Source organism: Toxotes jaculatrix, chromosome 11 (assembly GCF_017976425.1).
Source record: "Toxotes jaculatrix isolate fToxJac2 chromosome 11, fToxJac2.pri, whole genome shotgun sequence".
Classification (NCBI taxonomy): domain Eukaryota; kingdom Metazoa; phylum Chordata; class Actinopteri; family Toxotidae; genus Toxotes; species Toxotes jaculatrix.
This window is the reverse complement of record NC_054404.1, coordinates 18,034,792-18,060,390: the sequence shown is the minus strand read 5'-3', so window position 1 is coordinate 18,060,390 and position 25,599 is coordinate 18,034,792. Positions and strand designations below refer to the sequence as shown.

General features: G+C 41.1%; 1 protein-coding gene across 1 annotated transcript in view; it reads right to left on the bottom strand.

Moving 5' to 3' along the window:
• zmp:0000000755 (phosphofurin acidic cluster sorting protein 2) overlaps positions 1 to 25,292 on the bottom strand; it is a 44,186-nt gene extending 18,894 nt beyond the window's left edge. Inside the window, 4 exon segments of the mRNA XM_041049378.1 lie at positions 7,192 to 7,279; positions 24,893 to 25,171; positions 25,173 to 25,235; positions 25,237 to 25,292. Of these exon segments, the coding sequence (XP_040905312.1) occupies positions 7,192 to 7,279; positions 24,893 to 25,171; positions 25,173 to 25,235; positions 25,237 to 25,292 (486 nt within the window).
• Positions 25,293 to 25,599: the final 307 nt, after the last annotated feature.

Genomic DNA, 25,599 nt, shown 5'->3' with positions numbered 1-25,599 from the left:
TTTTAATAGACTACTTGATGGGAAATCAAGAGGGTCATCTCAATGTCCATCTTTGACAAAATTCAAATATAATGTCCCCCCTGGTGTCTTGATGGGAAGAACAGATCCTATGGTGTGGTCTCACATTTCTCAACTCTGAACCCATAGGAGTCAATGTTGTCCCTATCAAGCTCCCTGTATGCCACATCATCAGTGCACAGCAGAACAAAATTGTATTTCTCCTGGTTCTGTGTGCAAAAAAAAAAATTAAAACAAACTAGGACAATACACACATGCCTCAAACAGGCACGCACCATGTGCATCAACAATGACATCAAGAACAAGGCAGCATTGAGAGCTGGAATAATAGCAGCAGATTAAATTATTGCACAGTGTAAACACTGTGACTATCAAATATCATATCATAAGGTATGACAAGGGTAACTTATCTATTGTTAGTGTCTTGTCATGGCATTAATTCTCATAATTACCCAGATGTCTTCAGTCAACACGCAACTGATTGCTAAAATTAAATGGTGGAAAAGGAAGGGAGCGATAAGCTTGGGCCAACTTAAAATATGAAGAGGAAAATGATTCCAATAAGGGAAAAAGTCTGAATGATGAGTCCAGATTTACTTATAGGTCATGTATCTGTTGTTTAGTGATGCTGCTATAAGCCACCACCAGAGATGAGACTGGAATGCTCATGAGAACCTATGGGAGAGTGTTTATAAGGATTACACCAGGATGACTGCGTGGTCCGTAGGTGGTCTCCAGCTCAGGCAGGGGTCGATCATGCAAGCCAGCTGAAGGCATGAAGCTCAGCGGCCCGTTGGAGCTCTCCATGGACCGTAAAGAGTAGAGAGTTCAGATTTCAGGCAGGCCAGGGGTTGCTGGTGCATACCGCTATTAATTCAGATGTAGGTTGAACACCCCATTTAGTTGATTAGCGTTTCCGGTCACACACCGGTCAGGTTGCCAGGACAACCCGCAGCATATGAGATGTGAGCTGAATAGAATCGGGCTTATGCAGGAGAGGAGAAGGAAACTCTTGGTCCCTGCTGTTGATAGGTCAGTATCAGGCCTCGATTTTATTATTATTGGGGTATACTGTTGTAATGATATTTCATCATCCAACCAGGACTGATTAAGAGCTATGGTAGACAAAGCTACGGTATATGAGCAGTCTTGCAAAGTTTCTTCAACTAACAGTAATGATTTCATAACTGCTGGTCTTTTTATTTTCATTGTGAAACAGCCTATTTCTATTTTCTTTCTTAAGTGTAAGTGTTTTTTATGTGGAATTAGTGAAATGTTTTCTGTCTCCTAGGATATGAAAAGGTCCCAAATCTGTGGAAGGAGTAAGGTTGCTGGCAAACACCAGTGACATGGTAATTATTTAGCTTTCACAACTCGTTTCAATATGCTCATTTTGGAATAAAACACTCCCCTCAAATCCCACATCTTACGTTGTTTCTTAAGCCTCTATCTATCCAGAGAACAGGGGCCAAGCATGCAAGCCTTATTTTAGTACCAGCCTGCTTCACATTCACACATTTATGCAGATTCACACCTTGAGGCAGCCCAGAACAAACAGTCCTCTACTCCTTCTTTGCTTTCTAAAGAACAGTGCTACTAGAACAACTGAAATAGAGGTGAGATGGGCTTGCAAGAGCTAGTGTTGAGTTTACCCTGTGTAAAATTTTACGTTGGGTAAAAACAGTAATGGCTTAATCACAAGCCTGCTTCACCTTTCCTCTAAGTTACTGCTTAGAAGGGTTCTTAATCATTCCCTCAGAGGGATATCTATGTCTATGTATATCTATCATCTATAGATAGACAGATATATATGTCTATACATAGATATATAGATATGTACATACATAGATATAGAAATATATATGTTTAATAAGCTGCTTTTATGTTTTAGCCAAGGAGCTCCATTAAAATTTAAAAGCAATGTTTCAAGCTGCAACTTGAAAGTAAATTTAGTTTTATTATCTAATATCTAATGCTTGCTATTCTGGTTGAGAAAGACTCATCAGCTAAGCTAATTCTGGGAGCTGGCACCAAGTTGTTGTGACCAAATAGCACAGAGATTAAAATGCCATGGGTTGTGGCAGCCTCTTCCAAATGTAAGGACACCAACAAGCAGCGTGTCCTCAGAGGACCTGCCTCAGCACGTTTATCTTTCTTGCCTTGGTCTATCGTGTTCCTGGTCAGGTTACAGCTTAATTCTGCAACCAAGCTTCTTTTCCTTCTTCTTATTATCTTGAAACAGCAAATCAAAGTGTGAAAGTGAGAACAGAAACGGCTTGTCAAGTCTTGGGTTCACGATTCTATGTCAAGCTGTGAGTGCTGAAGACAGGCATCTGTTGTGTAATCTATTTGGCAACTCAGCAACGGCTGTAAAAATTTCATAAGTCCTCAAAGCTTAGTTCAGGTGTCTGCTAAACTTGCCAACAGAATTAAATAAGGCTTGATGAGCAGCATGGAGCAGTAAGGATATCCTGTATCTGGCTTAATACCCTGGGGAGAAACTCTTTACTAGTCCGATGCAGTGGGTACGACACTGGATCCTAATGTCATCAGAGCTGCTGAATCATGTAACAGATACCAAATGAAATGGTTGGGTGTGTGCTGAGGAATCATCACAACATACTAGAGGGAGTTAGTTTATTCAAGGATGCAGTGATGCTTCACATACATGAGTGCTCTACAGCTTTTTTTGTACACAGAATATCTAAACGTCGCTGCATGTTTCAAACTGTAGTTTGAAATTGCAATTAGAGTATTTTGAATCCATTAACTGTATTTTCAAATATGACTGTTTTTTTGGTCTAATTACACCTGACAGCTCAGAGTGGATAAACGATAGAGCAGGCAGGTCAAGGAAAATCCACAGGAAGTCACAGTCAGAAAAACAGGGCCAACAAATGTTCTGATCCACAAAAGACAAGAGGATTATAAGGGTCTGTCACAACCACCAGAAATGACATACAGTACATACCCACACTTCAATTAATCAACTAACTCCAGGCAACCAACCAGTTTACAGCTGCATTGAAGAAAATCGTATGCAAGACTGCATATAGCTCAGTGTGTCTGGCAAAACAGATCTAACACTGCAAAAATCTATTTTCATCTCCAATGAAAATCAAAGCTCACAGATGACTAAACTGGTTTTAACTTTCAATTTTATCATTGGCAAACAACTGGAAAATGGATCACTTCCACTACTTTACTGTTTCAAAATAAAATACATATTAATTTAGTCCGTGTAAGGTGCAGCCAAAAGTGTTTCCTCACAAGACAATAAGTATCACACTGTTTGCAAAAAAGTTAAGCACTGTTGCATCTGATGTCTCAATGTAAAACTTACTTCCACTACCTCTTTTCCTTTGTCACTGGTACTGAGTAAACAACAGAAAATAGACGGTGCTCCAGCTCACGGTCATGTGATAAACAACCCAGCTGTGATGCAATTAAACATGTGCAATAGCAGTGTGACAACCATTAATGTATTTTTTTTTTTAAATGCACATTATGTGTATGTTCCCACCCCTGTATGGAGGAATGTTATGTCACAAAATTAAACAGGTTACGTCTGCCTGATGGTACAATACCTGTTTTTCAGTCTCATTCAGAATCATTGTCGAATCAGTCAGATCTTTAATTTCTCATACAGTTTCACATTTGTCATAAGACAGAAAACTTCCAAGTCTAAGTGTACAAACAATGTGCTCTACCCTACCTGACAAATAAAAGTTTTAAAAGAACATTTACTGCAATGTCAAGCGTTTAAAATGCATGGAAAATAAACTTTGCATGAAACAAAGTTATGTGTAACTAAAGGGAACATGGGAATAAAGAATATTTAGCTTTGCTGACACGTGCAAAGTGTTCAGTTGTAATAAGCAGTTTTCTCTCCAGCCTAATGGCTCAGTATGCCCCAGAGAAGGATGTGCTGGTAGTACCTTGAAGGTAGCTGCAGCATTAGTTTTGAATATAAAGAAAAAATGAGGGTAAAACTCAGACTCAAAGTCTGACCTTGCCACCGTTCCACAAAGGGGCCTTGTATGTACTTTTTTCTCATGCTCAGTGGCTGGTACAATGAATCAAGGCACAAAAGCCGAGCACTCTCAAACTGCCTGACATGCATTAACAATACAGAGCCTTGGCAAGGAAAGCTTGTACTGAATGTCCTTTGCCCCCCTCCCTCCCTTTCTCTCGCCCTCTCTCCCACCCTCTCCTGCCACAAGCTTCTCTACTGTCTTTCTGGGGCCAGATGGGGAATGTTGCAGTCCCTCTACTCTACCAAGCTCCACAAGCCCGTGGGAAAACGAGTTCAACTTTACACTTCTTCTCAAGGTTACTTTTTTAAACTTGTTATATTCTCTAAATTGGCTCCCCTGTTTGCAGCAAAGACAGGAAGTGATTCAGGGTCAGAACAAGAGCTCAACATGCAATTGTGTTAAAGAGGTTTTAAAGGCGTTTTGAGGCTTCTGCTTTCACCCAACACACACTGATATATGCATACACATACACACAAGAGCACACAATTGGATCATATCTGAGTGTACTGCAAATGGAAGTGCTTTGGACAGCGGCCTGCAATGAAATGCGGCTTGCACGCCTTTCCTATCATAATCCATCTGACATCGGTGCCTGGCTACAACCTCGGACAACTGCACACGGAAAGGAGAGGACACAAAAAGCATAATTATGTAGTGCACGTGCAGCAGCATCCCATATTGCAACCCCATGTAAAGAATGAAGCAGAGGTTTGTGTGAGGGGGCCTAAGCTACTTGAAGTGGCCCAGCGGTCTCCAGGGTAAGAGAAAGGAGACTATCTCCCAGGGAATACAAAGCCTCCTGCAAACTAAACTGCAATCTCATCATCCCTACTGCTGTGGCTTTGGGAGAGCATCCAAATGGTTAGCCATTACATGGGCTGTGTGTGCACGGAGGCCACTTAACCTGATGAGACCCAGAGAGAGAAAAGAGATGGCCACTGTATGCAGAACAGAGAGCCGATGACATGCAGTAATGAAGCTTTGTAATTCACTGTCTGAAAACAAAACCCTCTTATTCCTCTGTCATCTTCTCCAACTGTCTCTTTATCCCCTCAGCGTCTCTGTTCTCCCTAACCAAACCTGCTGGAAAATGCATTTAATGCTCCAGTTCCGGAGCTTTGGTGAACAGAGCTTTGCTCGGCTGTCCTCCGGGCGGCTCAGCAGAAATGGAGAGATTTCACGCTCTGGAGACAACGTAGCTCATGGATAAAGCCACACTTGGTTGGTTGCTTTCTCCTTCAGGATGACAGTAATAAAAAAAAAGAGGGGGGGGGGGCTGATTTGTTTTCCTTTAAATAGAATTGCCCACTATTGCCTAAAAGTTCAATTAAATTTCAGAATGAGGGGGACAATATTGGGAGTGGGCCAGAAAAATGTTCAATTACTGAGGCATGAGAATTTAAAAAAAAAAAAGAAGTGGCTTTCTGGATTGAAACCTATTCAAAGTATTTGGTTCCTCTGTCTACTGTATAACATGCCCACTAGTTGTGACTAGATGCTTCTGTCTACCTTCTTTACTCATTAGGTCCTTCATAAATGTATGTAATATATACTACACATAACAGCTATGCTGCCTTACAAAAGCAGCAAAGGCAGGATGCATTTTATTAAAGCATCTGCAAAATACAGCAGCAGGTAAAAGCGACACAGTAGAGTCTCTCTGATGTGTGGGAAATATAAAAGCTTCTGCTCAGACTGAATTTTTCAGGTACAAATTACAGACTCTTCCTGCTTTCGGGTGAGTCTGACTCTCAAATGGACAATGTAAGTGAAAAAAGACAGAATTACTTTTTCTTTGGAGAATTATTTCCACATGGTCACCTCGGGGCAGGGTGTTTAAATGTGTTTGTGAACACTTAAGCTGTACTCGCTGGTCTGAGTTCTCTGTCAGAATCAACTGTTCCAGAGGCAGTGGACCATCATCTTTACAACCACTACCAGCTTTACTAGCCTGTCTGCAGACTAACGACAGGCTTTCAACACTCTGCCACTAGACATCAGTCTCATCTATGATCTTGCAGTTTATACCACACTATTTTAGATCAGAGTTAGGGATATGAGTTTCCATGATTATGATGTAAAAATAAATAATAATGGTGATATTGTGTAATATCAAATACACAATATTTTAATCATGATTAAGAAAAATTTTCTTGTGCCTTACTTTTCGCTAACATTTTGTTTCATTTTCATTCTCTGTCTCTCATACAAGTACACACACACAAAAACACACAGACATAAGGACACTGACATTCACAAGTCAAAACAACCTCTCCAACTCTCTGCCAACAACATGTCAGTCAAAAGAAACATTATTCTGAGAGGGCGATACCGAATCCTGCCTTTCCAAAAAGCTCACTCTGTGTTCTGGGAATACTTTGAATTCCACATAAAGGATGGGGTAATCGTTCAGCGGGAACGTGTTGCTACAGTGACAGCAAGGAGGAAACACAACTGACATCAAGTCAGCTCCACACTGATCGCCCTGCTGCTCTGCAGAGTAGAAGGAGTAAGTTTTAAATGTATTGCAGTGACCTTGTTCATTCGAGCACAGCATAACAAAATGTAAGCTCGTTCAGTGAGCAGCACAGCTACTGTCACTATAAAATTAATTGGGTTGTTTACACACACAAACACATGTGCCAGTGCAGATGTTCACACACTGAAACGTACACCATCTCCCTATTTACCGTACTTTATTTCCATTTATCCAGCACAACTGCTGGTTGTTGCTATGAATTTTATAGATTTTACAATATCTACATATTGAAATAGTGGGAAGACTTGAAACAGTCAGTGTTACCCGTAGTTACAGAAATGCATTAGCAGTCAATGTAAGACACACAATCCTTCTTAGGGTGCTAATGCTCCTGCTTAGAGTAGTAATGCAAGTCTTGCCATTTAAAGCACCTGAGTGGATGTGACTCACCAGAGCTTCCTGTGCTGCTAAGGAGGTTTTATCAATGGGCAGGATTAGCAGCATGTCTTATCATCATCTAGGCTTTGTGATTATGTTGCTTTAACAAAGGACCGAGAAACGGTGAGCCACAGACACAGACTGTGACATGCTGCTATCAAATATTTTGCAACTGAGCTTGTTACTCTCATCACACACATGGGAGATTAACCCACCCACCTGTATTTTGACAGCTATAGACAGAGAGTTCAGCTCTTTATCCAGTTCTTTGAGGACAACCAGCTTTTTCAGTGTGAGGCTGCAGAGCCTGTGGAAAACAGAAAGAACAAGAGAAGGGGAGAGAAAAGGAAACAGATTAGTGGCATGACTAACACAGTGTGAGCACACCTTCATGACACGCTGTAGCATGTGGGAATGAAAAGCATGGCCAACAAGGCAGCACACCGCTGCCCTGATTTTTATTTCTACTTGTGCCTTCCTTCTTCTTTTGTGTTACAGGTATGATCATAATAACAATGGGCAACATCCAGGAAGCATCAATGTGAGTTTTTGTGAATAGATGATGCACCATCATGAGTAAATCAGGAGTCGTACTGTCAGCTTTATGGGAAAATACCTCACGGAAGGTGATAGAGCACAGGTCCTTTGACAGGCCTGCTGCAAATTAAAAGGTTGAGCACAGAGGCTTATGTGACTTACTTTTTTTTTATTTAATAGTGAACAGATGCCAGTAAGAAACACACAGTATACTTGCATAAGCCTCTAAAGAACTTAAATACATTTTTGGACTGGGCTTTTTAATACTTGAGACCTGTTGCTAGGATAAAGAATGGGTGAGGTACAAAGAAGACAGCAAGTAAAGCAAAATATACTGTTTTAATCAGAAAAACACGTATAGGTCACTCAGGTCAGCTCTACTTTTTACAACACTGAGGCTGATAAGAATAAAAGGCCAGACACAAGCTCAATCGAATGCCTCTTTCACATGTCACATGCAACAATCTATGACCTTTAAAAATCCCCCTTCCTTTCACCTGCACCAACTCCCCCTTTCTGTCTGTCTCTACAGAAAGACACTCCACAAGAAGTCAAAAACTCTGAAGCCAAGTTTGTTAAACTTCCTCCTGACCCAGTTTTCCCAGCAGTCCTGTTGCATTAAATTGTGATCAGTCTAAGCCAGAATCAGAGGGGTGGAAGAAAGACAAAGCAAACAAATAGATATCCAGTCACCCACTTTTCCTGAGAGACATTCAGCAACACTCACTGACTTCATTCAGGCAATGCCGGCTACGCAAGTATGATTCACATAAAAACAGCCGACAATGACAAGGTGGTCTATTTACAAATGAATATTTTGGAGCATAAAGAGGACAAAATGGTTTGTGCACATGTATCATGACACATACCATGTTTTGAATGTTCACTGTATTCAATTACTCTGTATTCTGAAATGTGTCAGACCTTAAAGGCATATTTAAAATGTTGAAAGGTAACTTTTGAAAATTAAGAAATGAAGAAAATGAGCAGATCCTAACTAAGCAAACCAGGCAGAGTGGAAACTAATTAAATAGTCAACCAGTTGTGTTCTAACGAAATACAACAAACCAACAAAAGTTCCAACTTCACGTGTTTTAATGGTCAGATATCAGTCCCTGCAGAGAGTGTTGAAGAGGAAATAAGAACAGAAGGTACGATCATAAAACATTTTATTATTCTGCAAAAAATATTATTTGTTAATCAAAAGTCATTAGGCTGAATTTTATATGACTTGATGTCCTCTTTCTTCCTGGCTTTGCTTGAATAATATGTTTGTTCATCCTTTTCACTGATGAAATTAACAGCATAGAGAGGAAAGAAAAGACGCCATCCAAAGATCATTCGAACCCGAGGGAGGTTTATCCAAGCAGCCAACAGAATATATCTTTAATGGTAACAATATAAAATTTTTAACAACAGGAATCGGCCAGGAACTTGGTGTCCCCGTGCAGAAGCTCCCTTCTGGCACAAATAGGTGACGACATAATTCAACAACATTTTACTGGGGGAATTCGAGCATAAACTGCCAATCCACTTGGCTGCACGATTAGTTAATTTCCTGTGTTAGAATAACAAATGCAAATCTATTTGAGGCTGGAGTAATTAAATGTTAAACCTTGTAGGTAGCGCGCATGGATCCAGCTTGCCTTATGGTGAGGATGAGTCACCAGTCAGCTACAGCTCTCCGTCAGGAGGGAGGGAGACAGAAAGCAAGGCTGATGGTTTAACAACATCTCTATCCCATCACAGCTCTCTCTGTCTCTCAGTAGACTGGGATTCACATGTAATCAAAAAGGCTGCAGGCGCTGAACGGGTCACCTAGGGAACCAGGGATTTTTTTATTATTAGACAGAGGTGTTATCTCCACTCCTGCCTGCCACTGTGTTGTGTTGTAAGTGAAACTCATGGCCATCTGTTCTGGCCTGGTGCCAGTCTGTCCCTGTGCTCCTACCCAGTGCCAGCTCACTTTGCCACCCAAACAGTGACTGCTGTGACAGGCCAGGTGTTGCACAAAATCGCTTATCATTGTGCTAAAATAACTAGCTGTGGCATCCACTGGCTCAAAGATAATTTAGCTAGTTTTAGAAAGGCTTGCCATCATGGATTTACTGTATGTTTGTGATTACGGGAATATGAGGGGTGGGGGCTCTTTTTCGTGGAATGGTCTCCCCTCCACTTGCCAGAAACTGGCACAGGCTCAAGATCAAAACAGCGGCTTGGTGAAGCCCCCTTGAAAGATGCATTAATCCTCTATTTTGGCATGTCATTCCCACATTCCCAGAGCGAGCCTGGGGTGGGATCACAGCACGCTTCACAGTGCCAAAGAGGACCAAAGCACAACAGTGTTATCAATCCACAGAGAAGACTGTGTGGGTGGAGAATCTATACAGCAGTCTCCAGTTCAATATTTCTGTAAACAGGCGGTGGAGGGCAAAGATAAGTGATATATTTTCTGTCTGTTTCGTAGATGATAAGAGCCCATGGGGGAAACCCCTCTTGCAGTTTCAGTGCTTGTGTTGGTTAAGCTAACCCCAAGCCTGCCCAGTTCTTCTGACTGGGTCATCATTGTTACAGACTTTATTGATCCTCACATGCACTCTAGTTATGTCCTGGTTATGGAGTCTTTTTGCTGGTTTTGATCATACTCCAGTTAGTGAAGGTAGAGCAAAGTTGAATCATCTTTTTAATCATCTTTTAAGGGCAGAATTTATTGCAAGGCTGCTCTATAAAACTGCATCTGATTTAGCTACTGTAGCTTTAACTAATAAACTGGCACAGGAATGTAGAGTAAAGCAAATCTATGAACTACTTCAGCTCTAGCGTTTAGATTTTGAAACAAGCTGTGGTGTTTGAACTGTCCTGGCTACACTCAGCTCAGGTTTAACCTTTAACATGGGAAGGGTGGTAATGTTAGTCTAAAATAGAGTAAGTCAGCGCAGGAATCAGAACGCTGCTCTGCCACAGGCTAATTATAGTTAACTTGCACAGCTTTCTCTAGATGACATCTTCTATTACTGACATGGACATTTAAAGTAACTGACAGTGGTGTAATATCATGTCATAATGAACGGTTATTGACTGCTCAGAAGGACGGTGCCCAGTGGGTTCCTGAACACTCTACAGCTAATAGCTTTAGCCTATATGGCATCACTCACAGCAGCATGAGTAGTGCTGCTCCATCTAAGCCCATTAGTGCATCCAAGTCACTCGCTGTACCGTCACTAACTGTTGACCTTTCTGGCCTATAAAGTAAAGCAAGGCCATTAGATTACAAGGCCATTTCCCTCTTTTAGATTATAAAGACCGCTTCCTGTGACATACTGATATTACTAAGTAAATCAAAATGGAGGCTTTTTGTGGGAAGTAAGAGGGAAAAAAGGCTTAGACAAGCAATCTCATCTATAAAGAAAAAGAGCATAAATCTGCTCTGAAGGCTCTGTAGTTGAACTAACAATCCTGAACAGCTTCTCAACCACAGATATTATATAGAACATAGCAAAAAGCCTTGACAACCTAATCCCCATCTCAGATTTTTTTTACCTGCCCATCACTGACTTACTGGGGGGCTAACCTAGACACTAAATAAACAAACAACAAAGCTCTGACAACAAAATCAGAATACAATCAACAGGACTTTGGAAGCAATGACATAAAAAGCTGTGCCTTGTAGTGCCACATCAGTTAACTCACGCAGTAATGAACATCGGTTTAAACCTCTAACCTCTATCACTAAATCTTATAAGATGGAACAGGAAGTGAGAGCTACCGCAGAAGTCCCTGTGTTATGAAAGATGGTCTGTCTGTGGCTACGGTCAAATCCTTTCACGTTTATCTGTGTAAGACAAACAAAACAACTCAGTAGGCAGCACACTCAAACAGCTGTGGCCAAATATTTGGTTTCAGATAAGAGGTCTGTGATTGTGGGTTATATGGAGTGGTGCATTATCATATCTTGTCTGCTTCAATAATTTTCTCTACCATAGTAACAAGGAGACCTAAGGAGGAAAAGTAAACATTTCAAACTTCATCACTTAAGCATAAAGCTTTTTGGAACTGAATCACTAGTGACAAAGAGCAGGCTAAATAGGATGTATGACAAGTGTGTAACTGCCCCAGATCATCTACAAATCACATACACCACTGTTTTACAACTGACTCAGGAGACAGTCATGTCTCAACCAACCCTGTCTCTCCCCTTCAGTGCAAACTGAATAACGCAGTCCACCTGTGCTAATGCAATGCTGGGACACCAGAGGAAACAAAATCAATAGTGGGAAGTGGATTAAAAAGGTTGACAGCAGAGTGGAAGTCAGAGACACACATAGTCTGCACAGCGAATTATCCTTTTTGTTTGCCCCTTTCTGACCTCGCCCTCCCCTGAGTCAGGCTGGCTTTCTTTAACACACACACACACAGGGGCCTCAGGTCTCAAAGATAACTTCTGGTCCGACACCAAGTTTTAGTCACTCGCTGCTTTTAGTTTGACTCTTTGGTAAAATGATATGGCTGTCTGAAGACTGCTTATGTGACAGCAGGCATACAGACGAGGGACAAATTGAAGGAAAAACCTGAATAAATGAGTGGAGAAACACAAGAGATGCTTCCACAGAGGTGCACTGCATGGTACAATTAAGCAATTAATTTCCAATCATGCTCTGCGCATGTATGAAAATTCTGAGCAGGCCCAGTTGATTCTGATTCTGCATCAAGAAGGAAGAGGAAAAGATCAAAGTGATATTAAAAGAGGGTTCATTATTGGGGCACGGATGGCAGGAGGTTCAGTCACAAAGTGGCTGGTGTTTCACTAAAGCTGTTCTAGTGGCACTTTATGTTTGTTTTTCCTTTAATTTTCCCCTGTACCCTAGTTTACATTATACTGACATCAAAATTATTTCAAAAATGTAAATCCAAATGCAAATCTGAAATCAGTTCCCATAGGTCCTTCACCTTGGTATCACATTTGAGAAGATGTGACTGGAAGCATCTGAGGAAATACTTATTTAAGATGAAGGTGAGCACAAAGACACCACAGAGCTTTCCCTCTGTTGATTCCTCAGTTTTAAAAGTCATGACGAAGCCAGAGCAGAAGGAGGTAATACACATACAATTAATTCTTTCTTCATATCATAAGAAGGAAATAGTTAAGAGATATAAATATCTAATGTTTCCACACTGATAATTCCATGTGGGACTTGTACAGCTACAATTCAGTTGACAACAATACTTTGGGGAAGAATTTCTTCTAGCTTGCTATGTTTAAAAATACATCATTCATTACATGCATATCACAACATCACTCAAGAGTGTTTCTTATCTGGCCCAGCGTCAACAAGCAAGACAAATCCCATCCACATCAACATCTTTCAAAACCATTTGTTCACAATGTCCTGGTGTGTAAGCGAATATGTGCCTCCCTTATCTGAGCTATTTCTGGATCACTTTGGTGATATCAGTATCTCAGATAACTTTATTATGGAAACCCCCTTAAGTTCAAGAGCCTACAAAGAGGCAGCAGCTATAGCATTCATGTCGTGGCAACTGGGTGCTTACACAAAGTAGGTGTCATTGGGTTGTCCATTTCAATATGTTTTACCAATGCTTAAGTTCACATTTGTTTCATTTGAAAAGAAAAAAAAACATCAGTGGAATTTATATGGTTTCAACTTTGCACACCTCTTTCTGCTTCAAATGAAACAAGTATGGACATGGGTCCTGACAGACCACAAATGAGCATGTGCAGCGTTGACAGAGTGGTCAACAAGCCCTCTGAATTGAACGATATGCTGCCTAAACAAAAACACACTTTTGTAATTCTTTTCCCCTGGTCAGCATTCTAGTTGATGTTTTGCCAGTTCCATAACCTCGGATCACTGCACAGCAATTGTCAGAGGCACAAAGCAGGGGGAAGTGGAGGATGGAGGATGAGAGATGTAACAGAGGGCTGAATGAAAAAGAGACTGTCTATGTTTGGTATGTGCTGGGGGGGGGCTTCCGAGCAAGAGAGAGAGAGAGAAAAAAATGACTTTAAGTCACGCTTTTAGTGCTTTCAATGTACTATTTCTTGTATTCTCTGCTTGAGATGTGAATGCGGTCACATTCTTTTAATAAAACATGCTAGAACATAATGCTCTGCATGGAATTCTTTAAGAAGTTGTGTATGGTACTGGCTTGTATGTGGGAGACTGACAAAAACCCCCTTTCTTTGCAGTCAAGACCGTTGCTAAGAAAAGCCATGGCACTTTGTTCTTTCATAACGCTATTATTTGTTCATGTCTAGTTGCATAATTTAGCCCAAATAAAGGGTACGCTAGTCTAAAAGCTACTTCTTCTGAATATTTCATATACCTACAGGAAAAACAGGAGAAAGTCTATTCACTCTGAGGGCCATGTTATGGAGCTAGTGAGATTTGCTCGGACAGCAATATGTAGAGGTTTCCGTCCTTCCTTCCTTCCTTCCTTCCATCCATCCATCCATCCATCCATCCATCCATCCATCCATCCATCCATCCATCCATCCATCCATTTATTTAAAATGTACAATTATCCTGTAATAAATTCCTTCCTTTTAAATTGTTGGTTTCAAATTTACATGTTTAAGATTAGAAAGATTAGAAAGCAATGGAAGTTGCCAAGCACTAGGTCTAGAGAGGGAACAGAAATATCATCAGGAGAATAATGGCTGGCAGTTTGGAAGAAGCTAAATTAATATTTGAATCCAATCTACATTATGAGTGATAAGGACTAATCCAGAAGACTGAATGGATCGGTTTTAACAAGTTCACACAGTAGGATGTGCCATTAGAGCTTAGCCTGCACTTAGGCGTGCATGCAAAAGCTATTTTAGCCCCCAAATATCTGGTTGTGTGTGCCAGATGGCCATATGCTAGTTGAGCTTTAATTCCCTGAATGAAATCTTCTCAAGGCCACAGTTAAAAAGGAAGAAGAGGTTGTGACCAGGGCACAACAAAGAGAACAAGAGGAAGCTATTAATTTGGCAAAGCCTGAGTCCTGTGGCAGTTTAGTTTATGTGTGAGACACGACCTAATGGTCACAATAACATAACTCACAGACAGAAAACAAACAGACCTTTGAATGAGAAAGTAGCCTTCATAAGATGGCGCCCGATGTGCCAAAGAGGTTTGCAAAGCCACAGTCAGGACTTGATGGAGGGCCAGGTCGTGTCTATTACAACTTTTTGCTGTCAACACATTGCTGAATGTCAGAGGTCAGAACTGGGGCTGAAATTACAAATAGATCCTTTAATCTCCTAGAGTTGTAACAATGAACATTTCACATCAGACGTTAATTCTCATAATGCAAAACAACGGATGATACGCACTCATTAATCAAAACACAATACAAAATATTTTGTAATGAGATGGCAGCTTAAGCTGTGCCAAAAGTCATGTGATTAAGCTAAACACGGCCCTTACAATGTTATGTGGACACGAATTAAATCTATTGGGCAACAAACACTAAACCCCAATGGGCTTTAAATGTGGCTTTAATTATGGATTGTGATATTGCCCGATATTTTATGGTAGTAAAAAGTGTCACAACGTCTAATGAAACATTTCAAACTTGTCCTGTAGCATAGTGGGAGGTATTTCTTATTGGACGTTCTTACACACATTAAAAATCTCCATCTGTATGCTCAGTGTGTTCCAGCAGCAATACTTTGGCAGAGCTATGTACATACAACTTCCTTGTCAATCCTCCTGCATCAATCCTCCATGTCTTTGGATAGCCGGATGGAACTTCAGCACCCGAGGAGACTCACACAGATACAGGAAGAACAAGAAAACTCTACATACTCATTTAAACCCACCATGGCCCGTTTTCAGTAACAGCAGTAGTAACAGTCCAATGACTTTTCAGTAATAAAAAAGTAATCATATTTTCTGAAGCCCTATCTTGAAGGCACTGAACTATTAAAAAAAAGTTATTTTTTAAAGAATTTGAAGAAATGGAAGTTTTTACTGAATACAAGGTGAGAACTGTGGTGGACTGGCAGAAATCACTCCACCTGGCTATGGGATTTTAGATGCAGCCACACAACATCCCTTCAGCTATTTTGTTAAAAAAAAAAATGGGATGGATTTTACAGCCAGCTGGGGTAGAGACATGATCTGCAATGGAGCAATTTAGTGCAACGGAAAGGCAGGACAGGTGTCATCACTCAGGTATGACACCACCCTGAGGGAGGTGTTAAGAAAAGAAAAATAGATTGGGGAGGAGATAAACCGGTTGTTTCCGAGAATGCGAGAGTAGAGGACGTAATAGCTGCACTCATATCTGTCATAATACCATGTAATATGGTTTTTGTGAACTCTGTGGTCCTGAGGCTCCTGAGAGCTGTGGCAGAATCTGACTGTTGTTGGGATTACCAGCACATTTTATGTAATACTACACAGGGCTGATGCATTAGAGTTCACTGCCAGATTTTTATCTCTGTTTGGTGATTTAAGCCAGTGCTTTCCCTCAAACACCCATCTGAAAAACATTTCTGTCTGTGAAGTGTGAATCAGAGGTTTGACCAGCATGCTCTTGTTGTGTGGGTGGTTTGGTACAATCCTTCAAAGCCTTCTCTCTGATAATGAAGGATGGGCTAGCAAGTTGTGTATGTTTCTTATTGAGAAATACAGGGCAGAGGGAAAAAAAAACCTTGTTTAAGTTTAAAAAAAAAAAAAACACAAAGCCTGCTATTCAGTGACAACAGGAAATGCAAGAATGGGGTGAACCTGTCCCTTTATTTTATCATCAAGCTCAACACATGCTGTGAAAAAGATATTCTCTCAGTCCTACTGGCACCAAGCCAAATTAACAGACAAAGTCATCTTAAACTTAGGACACAAATGTTGACACAACCTGGTGACAAGATTTGTGAGTCAGCTATCACACTGTGCTATATTCATAGCTCAATATGGTACCTCCCCTTTAAAAACTGCTTCCAGATGCTGATCTTCCACGGACTACTTTAGCTTTGTTCTCAATTCTTCAGCCTCTTTAATACCAGTTACACTCAGAACATGGCTGTCACCCACTGTTGCTGTTTTTGCAGAGCTAAACAGCTCTTTTGTTCCTCCCTGTCCAGAAACCGATGAGGTCAGCAGGCCCATGTTTGCAGTGGCCATGGAAGACAAGATCAGACCAGGCATGGTGTGTTTACAGGCAAAGTCAGAGCTAAAGACACCTTGACCAGATCAACCAGAGTCCATCATAACACAGGTAACGTGACCTATTATATCTCTAGCATGCAGAAAATGACGAGGTTATCGGTTTAACCGCTGTAACTTTCAGAACACCCTCTTAATAAAGGCAGGTCTTCTGGTTCATGCCTACTACAACCACTGACGTCACAGTGGGTCCACAATAACCAGTCCAGCAGATACAGGTAAATCCTGTGAGAGTCACAGGCTCTGACAGTGTTATGACTGAGCTTTAAAATCCTATTAAGGTGGATGGTCTACCTGGCAGTCTGTTCCTTTGGAGTCTACTGGCAGGATCAAAAGCTCAAGAGAAAAGCCTTGTTTAAAACAATCCCTCTGTCTAACCTACTGACCAGGAAAATTCAAAAACCCTGTAAGAAGAAATCAAATATTTAAAAAAACAAAAAAGTACCCCAGAGTGTTTAAACATGGCATATGACAACTGATTTAAAGGGTTATAAAGTCCAGACACACACTTTATGTGAAGACAGTTGCCTGTCAATTTAAAAATTTCCAATCAGTCGAGGTGGGTCGACAATAATGATACAAAATCAGTGCTTTGCTCAGTAACTGAGCAAAATAACTGTGATTAATATTTTAGCCATTATGATGCAACCCCACTTAGGAGGAAATATTTGAAATTGCACAACAGCATGAATAAATTAAATAGTAGAAACTATGCCATGGTCCAGCATTTATGAGTTGAGAAGCCTAAGGAAGGAAAAGTGACTCATCTTTAAAAGCCCTGATGAATGGACTGGACTGTGAAGGGATTTAAAAAACGGGAACATTCACGCACCTGAACATCATTTTCGGTTTACAATTTACCAACTCTGGGGCATGAGATAAAGCTCAGACAGCTCTGATGGGAATATAAATGGGGAAATTCAATTTGCAAGGTTTTTTCTAAAACCTTGCAAATTCACCTGGTTAGGTGGGAAACTGAGCAGAACTAGGTGTTGACTTCCAGTGGTGACATTTCATCAAAAAAATCTATTCAGTTTTACAAAAAATATTTCACAGTGACATATGGTGCCTCTGATTAGCATCAGAAAGGATTAAGTCTCCCCTTTAACTCTTGCTACTACTGCGATCATATCTACTCTCATCACTGATCAGAGATTTAAATAAAATTTGACCTGACACTCATCAGCTTCATCTGTCTGTAAACAAAGACTAAGAGCAGAGGTGTTTCTATCATGTTTCTACTGATGCTTGAACATCTTTATATAGTTCTATGGCAAAGAGGTAACTATGCACATGATAAAACAACTGGTGCATGTAATTGTACTGTTTTTGCACATGAAATGAACAATGTCAGCCCAAAAGTGCTTTATGACTACTCCCCCAAGTCCATTCCCCGTGGCTTAATATGTCCAAATGACTTATGCGCTGAATGTATCCAAGCTCCAGCCTTTCCAGATTTTCTGTATGCACACCTTGCTTTTCTCCGTCTCCATGCAGCACTAATTCTAATATCAGCATTGCCAAGATGAAGGAAAAGTGAAAGGTGAGGCTCATTAGGACAGATGATAGGCAAAGCTATTAGTATCCTGCAAAGTAACAAATGCCCTTTAAAATATATGGTGTGAAAAGAGCAGCTGCAGAGATGGACAGCGAAACCCTTGGGAGTTTTTGCACGGTGTGGGCTAATTGAGCAAAGGCAAATAGAGAGCAAGAGGACTCCAGACAGTTCAGACTCTTTAATCTGTGATTAGACAAGTGGGCAGGGCATCCAGTTCACTGCTATCTGAGAGCTGACACTCTAGGGACTGTTATGTCCTCAACTAGACAGCAAAGGCAGAAGTGTTGATTCTTTTCAGGAGATTTTTTTTTTTTTTTAGCCAAGACAAGGGAAACATTTCCACTGGGTTTATGATTACAGCAATGATCTCTGAGTGGGGCTGGCACTAATTATGAAATTTTATTGCCAAAAAATCATTTCATTTAGCAGGATAAATATAATTACACACAGATTTTTACCATTTAATTTTGAATAATGTGGTAAATTAAAGTTCAGATTTTGCTGCCACTGATTATTCCTGCAGTCTTAATTTTCTCCACATGGCCCACCACTACCTGTGTTTGTTTACAGGACTACACTCTGCTAGAATGAAGCACAGGATCTCTGACTTTCATTATGACAATGCTTCATGTTTTCAAATGGTGTGTCATGTGCGCTCATTCATCCACGCCACAGTGTTTTGTGTCTGAAATAATGGTCTGTGTGTTGCTGCTGGCACATACAGCTCAGGAAATGCCTGAATGGGAGAGGTGGGAAATAAGTGAGAGAGAACAAGAGAGAAAATGAGTTGAGAAACATTGTCCCAAATGAGCTTATTTTGACAGGATCCTCCCTGTGTCAGTGGACAGTTTCCTCGCCTCACTTGTTGGCTCAGGAAGTTGGATCTCGTCACTAGCTGAGACCCCAGTATCCACCCACACAAGAGTCTGGCCTTTCTCCCATTCTGAGGTCCAGGCAGGGGGAAACAAACCTTTCTTCCCTTTGTGAGGAATTCAACATGAGCACTCAGCGCATGCCCGTCCACTGTGAAGCTCTGGGCCAGTTCAGCAAAACTTTTCAACACGTTGGGCGACCCACATCTCTGATCCAGCTCAACCAACACCCCACCCCACCCTACCCGTCCCAGGTTGCTGGTCAATAACAGAATATAGAATACAGAAGGGGGCGGAGGGCAGAGCGAAGAGGCCTGGCTTCGGCTGCACCAGCAGCTCTCCAGTTGCCAGGAATGTGAACCGTTTCCCAAGGAAATTCCTCCTCCTCCAGGAAGGCAGGGAAGGAAACCAAGAGAATTTTGACACATTTCAGGCAGTGGGAGTGAGCATGAAAAAGAGGGGAGTGAAGGTGCTGATTGGTCTACTGTTAGCAAAGTGTGTGAACAGCTTGGTGAAGCCACATCAGTTACTAAAAAACATTCCCAAAATCTGTGAGATCCTTGAAGAGGGACCTGCAAAAAAAATGGTAAAATAGCTCCATAATTCATGTTGTCTTTCTCTACTTTGACTCTGGTAAAGAACAAATGACCAATAAAAAGCAATTACATTAAACTCTATTTGTACCCTGCTTTCTGCTTCTAAACAATTTAGAAATACACAGCCTATCTATGATTTGTCATCCCTTTAAGCTAAATTATCTGAATTTTCATTCATCCACAGTCAGGGTATTGTCTCCAGTACCAGTCCCTGAACTGAAATGCTACATCTCTAATATGACTGTGGTACATTAATACAACATCAGTTAACTACAGGGATTTTTTTTCATTATAAGAGCTTAGTTCACAAACAGCATTTAAAACAGCTGTGTAATCCTTCACTTAACTCGTGTTAAATACGGAACAATATGTTTATTATTTTCCCCAAAACTCTACAGCAAAAAAAAATTGCAATTCAACATTTTAAATAAAGTGAAATAAACTAAGACAACAGAGGAACAGTATAATCAAAATGTGACAAGGTCCTTGAGACTAAGCAGCTGTTTGACACTGACATCAAGGTAACACTGTAGTATGTACATTTACCTGTACATACTACATCAGTAGTCAGTCATGTATGATGCAGCTGACCAAAGACTGCAAACATGATGCAGACCAACATGGAGTGCTGTGTCACAATCCTGAAGGGCACTGGAGATGGCTGATGGGGCCTTGTTTATGATTCCAAAAGGAAGCAGAGGATTAAGCAGACAGTGTCTGTGTGTAGCATCAGATTACTAGCTCTTCTTTTCCTGTTATGAAATCAGATTACTGCAGCTCTCCTGCTAAGAGAAACAATATCCAAGCCTTGAGATGGAGGGGTTATGGAGGAGGTGAAAGGGTATAGTAAGCTCATATTATGTGACAGCCTTGCGTCCTTTATTTGTATCCCGATTTAATAGTTTCATCTTAGGTTTAAAAATGAACATACAAAGAATTAGACATTAAATCTGAGAGATTAAGGCCAGGGATGACAGTGGAGATTGCACACAAACAATTCAAACTTTAGTATATAGGAAACGCTTGTATGAGTAGCAGCATAAAGGGATATGTAAAGCTGATGGCTTCATCTCTGCTGACCTAAAACAAAGACGACAAAATAATATTTGCTCCAGTCCGAGTCTGAGTTTGTTTTTGTTTATCTCCTTTATTTACTGACAAGCCCAGCACACATCAGTTTGATAAACTATATGGAACTGGGGCAGAAGAAACAAACATCTGACCAGAGCCTGCAAAGGACACTCAATTACTATTGGGATAAGACTCTGCCACTCACAAGAGAATAAGGTCATCTTGGGACTCAGAGGAATCAAACAGCCAGAAAGAAGGATGCTCTGCTCAGCTGAGATAAACGTCAGAGGAAAAGTGAAAGATGCTGTTTTTTAGCTTGTGGGCACACCTTTAAGATATCCTCACCTCTCTCAATCTAAATACTGCAGCTTAAAAGACAGCTATAAATATAAAGTGAAAATATCACGGACTTAAAATGTCATTTAAAATCTTCAAAACATTTTTTTGTTCAGTGACCCAAATAAGACTGTAATGTTTGGATGTTGGAAAGCTTGTAAATTGGTAACAGATGTCTACCACAACAACTTCCCTAGCATTCTGTAAACAATGGAGCCAGGCTAGCTTGTATGGCAATCGTGACCAAACTACTTGGTTGCCCCCAACATGTTAGTGATGAGGGTAAAGGTCACAACTTTTGACCTCAGGCTGTAAAAGATCTTTGAACTTGGTAAGCAGCCAACCCTCTTATGCTGCTACACATTCTTCATTGTTAGTAGATAAACATAGCACCATCCTGACCCCTGCATTAGTATCATTCCTGCAACCACATCGTTCCCTCAACAAATGCCTGCCTTGCCACAGTTACACGCAGCCCTGTTGGATTCCTGAGCGTGTCGCTAAACCCCTCATATATAATGCAACGTCATTAAGTCTCACCATTTTTGGACAGTTGACAAAAGAGACATTTTTAGCTTAGTATCTTTTGCAATGTAATCATGTTTACGCCCTTTAAGCATATTATTCACACGTCTGTCATGAGAGGGAAACAGTGTGAAAATAAAGCCATTGTACCTAAAAGAGTGTGTACTGAAGGTACACAGAAAAGGCTTCAGAAATCGAGCTAGTTGTGTATTTCACATATCTTCAGTTACTCAGCAACATTATCAAAGCACTGGTCAGCCATTTGTCGAGGCCATAATGGAGAAAAGGCGGGGTAGACTCTTTCTGCTCCCAGCACCCCCTCCAGAGGTTTTGTGTTACTTTAGAATACAAGTGGAGAGAAAAAAAAAAGCTCAGCTTAAAAGAAATAAGCTGCAACACCAATACCACATGGTATTAGAAACATTTGAGGGTGGCAGACTGGCAGGCATGATGGTGCTGGAATAAAAACAATGCTTGTCCAACTGTTCCAACAGGCCTGTTAAGGACCGAGCTGCCACAACACTCGTCTGGCAGGTAGAAACCAGTCAAATAATGTCATACACAGCAATAAAATTATATGTGCCAATGGCTGCATTTAGATATAACAAGCAATCAATAATAAGTGCAAAAGTAAACGGCTCCTTGTCCAAATAACAAATATAACAAATATTTTAGCATGAGTTATGTGCTAGTCAAGACGCACAAAAGAGGAAAGGCAAAAAAAGTCCTAGTTGTGAAAGAAGTCCTTTAATGGCCCAGTGCCATAGGTGTGTCAGCAGCAAGACCGTCAGGAACCACAATACCATGCTGAGAGGGCTTATGAGTGCTGACAACATATTTTCCATTGTGAATAAAATATTTTCCTGTAAGCATGGCCGCAAACCTTCGACGGATCAATTTTTAAAAATACAGCATCTTGTAATAATTAATGAACAACAGCTGTGTGTGATGTTTTAGAGTACCACAATAAAAACCACCAATTGCTAGCAGCGCCATGGCCTCATTTGAAACCATGCCACTGAGCTGGACACCCACATTTGCTAAAGGCTAGTGGAGGAGCAAACAGCTGCACACAAAATGGCCCAGCCCCTGAAAGAATGCCAAGGCAGAATCCCCCAAAACAGGCCTTGGGTTGGGCTCCATGTAAGACCTTTCACACAGTCTAGGATAAGTGGTGTAAAAACACGTAAGGCAGAAATAGGCTTGGCAAATTACTTTGAAAAGCACTGTGAGCAATGTTAGCTCCAAGGCATTGTGTCCAACAAAAATTACAACAAGAGTTCTTAGTCTAAATAAACAACTGTGTCATACGTCATTATCTGAGATAACTTCTACTCCATTACATATCAGATATAACAAATTGTCCCAGACATCAACAAAGACTTGTGTCAAGCAGCTACTGCAGTCTTATGCTGAGCAACAACTGGTAAGCCTTTACTCTATAACTCATTAATAATCCATTTCATCCTCGGCCTTATTCATCTTTGATACAGCACCCTGTATGTCATCCTCTGTAGAGAGAAAGCAGATAGTGTAGAGTCAAAGATGTGGGAAATCAATGTGCCATGTGAGGCACACTCTATAAATGCACTGACATATCCCCCTGCTTTTTTTTCTGCTAGCCAACAGCCTTAAAGCTGAATGGACACAGCTATCAGAAGCTCTCCAAATCTCATGTTAGAATGCCACATTTGTAGTTGCTCATGCAGTACATCAGTTTCATCTATTTGTGACTCATGAACAGACCTTGAAAACCAAAGGCATTTCATCACAGCCAAACATCAATGATCTTACAGTTTCTACGGTGGCAAATGTGAGATAAATTTCACAAAATCCAATTGTCCTCTCAAAAGCTAAAATGAAAAATAATGGAATCAATTTCTGAAATACAAGTGCAAGAAAATAGGGTAGTGGTGCATCCTCATTCGAGTTAGCTTCAAATGAGTTACAACAGACAAAAGAAGATAATATTCAAACACAAATCTGAAAGATCACCATCAGTGTAAATTATTCTGCATGCTATGCTTCCATTTACACTTGCATACTTATGTAGTCACTAAAGAGGCAGCAGGCAGACACACACACGCACATCGACTGTGGAGGAAACCCTCCCCTTGCGAGCCCACTTCTCTCCCAATGAGTGGAACAGATCTAGGTCAACGCTGATTAATGTGCCCACAGATCCCAAAAGGTTTCTGGTCAGGTGGCAGCAATGCCTGCTCACTGACGATGAATACTAATGCAAGAGTATTGCTGAAAATTATTGCTCAACTCGATATCAAATGGTGTCATCAGAATAACATCAAGACAATGCGGATGACTGCGAGTACATTTACATACACAGAAGTGACAATCAAAACAGTTTACTCTCTCTCCTTGCGCCAGCTGCTGTGTCAACACTATGAGTGGTGGTGTTTGTTTGGTGTTTTTGTTCAGGCTTGTATGTGACCAGTTAGCCAACGCTGAGCTGCACAGGAGTACCTCAACATAAAGATAAAACTGCCCCACAGAAAAAACATGAACTAGAAAAGGATGTGGACTTCAAATGGGCAGCCAGCTGTTGTATTGCCCATTTGCTCAGACAGCTCATGACACACAGTGCTGCCAAAAGGATGAAAAGGATGCATGTTACTTGTGAGGCGAAAGGCATCCATGTCACTGTATTTATAGACAGTTATGTTGCTATTAGGTGGCATGCATTCCGTAAATCAGTTCAGGCACAGGCCTGCACGGATATAATAAAATATGATATCAGCAAAGCTTTAAACAACATAGATACAAAGCAAAAGACTGACTGATAAAGTAGTTCGCTAAACTTTAGAAAACTAGTTATAACGGTCGAGAAAAAAACAAATGAATACGCCAATTGATAACAATTACACACTTGGAGACCACCACTAAGCTCTTGGTGTAAATATGACAAATTAGCATTGGGCATTTTGTCCGGCTGCATTTTTATTTAGAAAAATAAGAAATGAGAAAATCCACTTTTAGCACGAAACATGAGAGGAAAACACCAGTGCTATTTGCTATGTAGCTTTAGCATTAGCCACCTTGCTAGTTAGCTTGCTAGTTAGCCAACCCAACAATGTTTTGGAAATGTGTTGCAGCTCGTCTGCCTTGCTTAACGATACAGTCACCGAGGGCGTTGTTTGTCCAACGTTAGCGTAATATTTATTAAACGATGTAGTGATTTGTAAACACTGTGGATTGTGGCATTTTACGCTAACACAACAATGTTAACGTTACCTCGGAACGCAGCTTGGGGATGATCGGTCTATCTCCCAGGTCGCAAAGAGGTTCATGGGTACAGGCATGCTGCCGGAGCCCGAGCCCAGGACCACAGCCCCGGCTAACGCTCCGGTCGGGAGGGTTGTCGGTGCTGGTCCACCACCGCCACCGCTGCTCGGGTTCAGGAAAGCGGCCCGGACGCCTCCTCTCTCTACAGCCGCCGCCATCATCACCTCCACTGCCTGGGGAGCAGCTCTAGCTAAGTGTCGGACGAACGCGGGAGCCGCTGAACTCTTCTGCCTGCTCCGGCTCCTCCAGACTCCCTGCTCCTCTACGCTGCCTGGAGATGCTGATAGGCGGGGCGGGGCATTTCACTACTGATAGAGGGCAGCACGTCCCTGCTGCTAGGGTGGGACATCTTTACTATTACCCAGGCATCCGAACACGTTACTATACTCATTTTACCTGTTTATCTATAAAGATTCAGGATAAACTGAAAGCTATTTATGAACAGCCATTATACACAGTGATGTTACGGGGAATAAATCAGCCTTGTTCTCATTGACGCTGTGAACTGTTTATGAAATAAATAAAACGAAAACAACAGCTTACACTGTAATGCTGGGAGCATCTGAGCGATACAGGCCCCACAGAGAAAAGTTTGCAAATATCTAATTTCAAACACTAATGTCTGAATATGTATAGAAGATCTTAGATATTTGCAT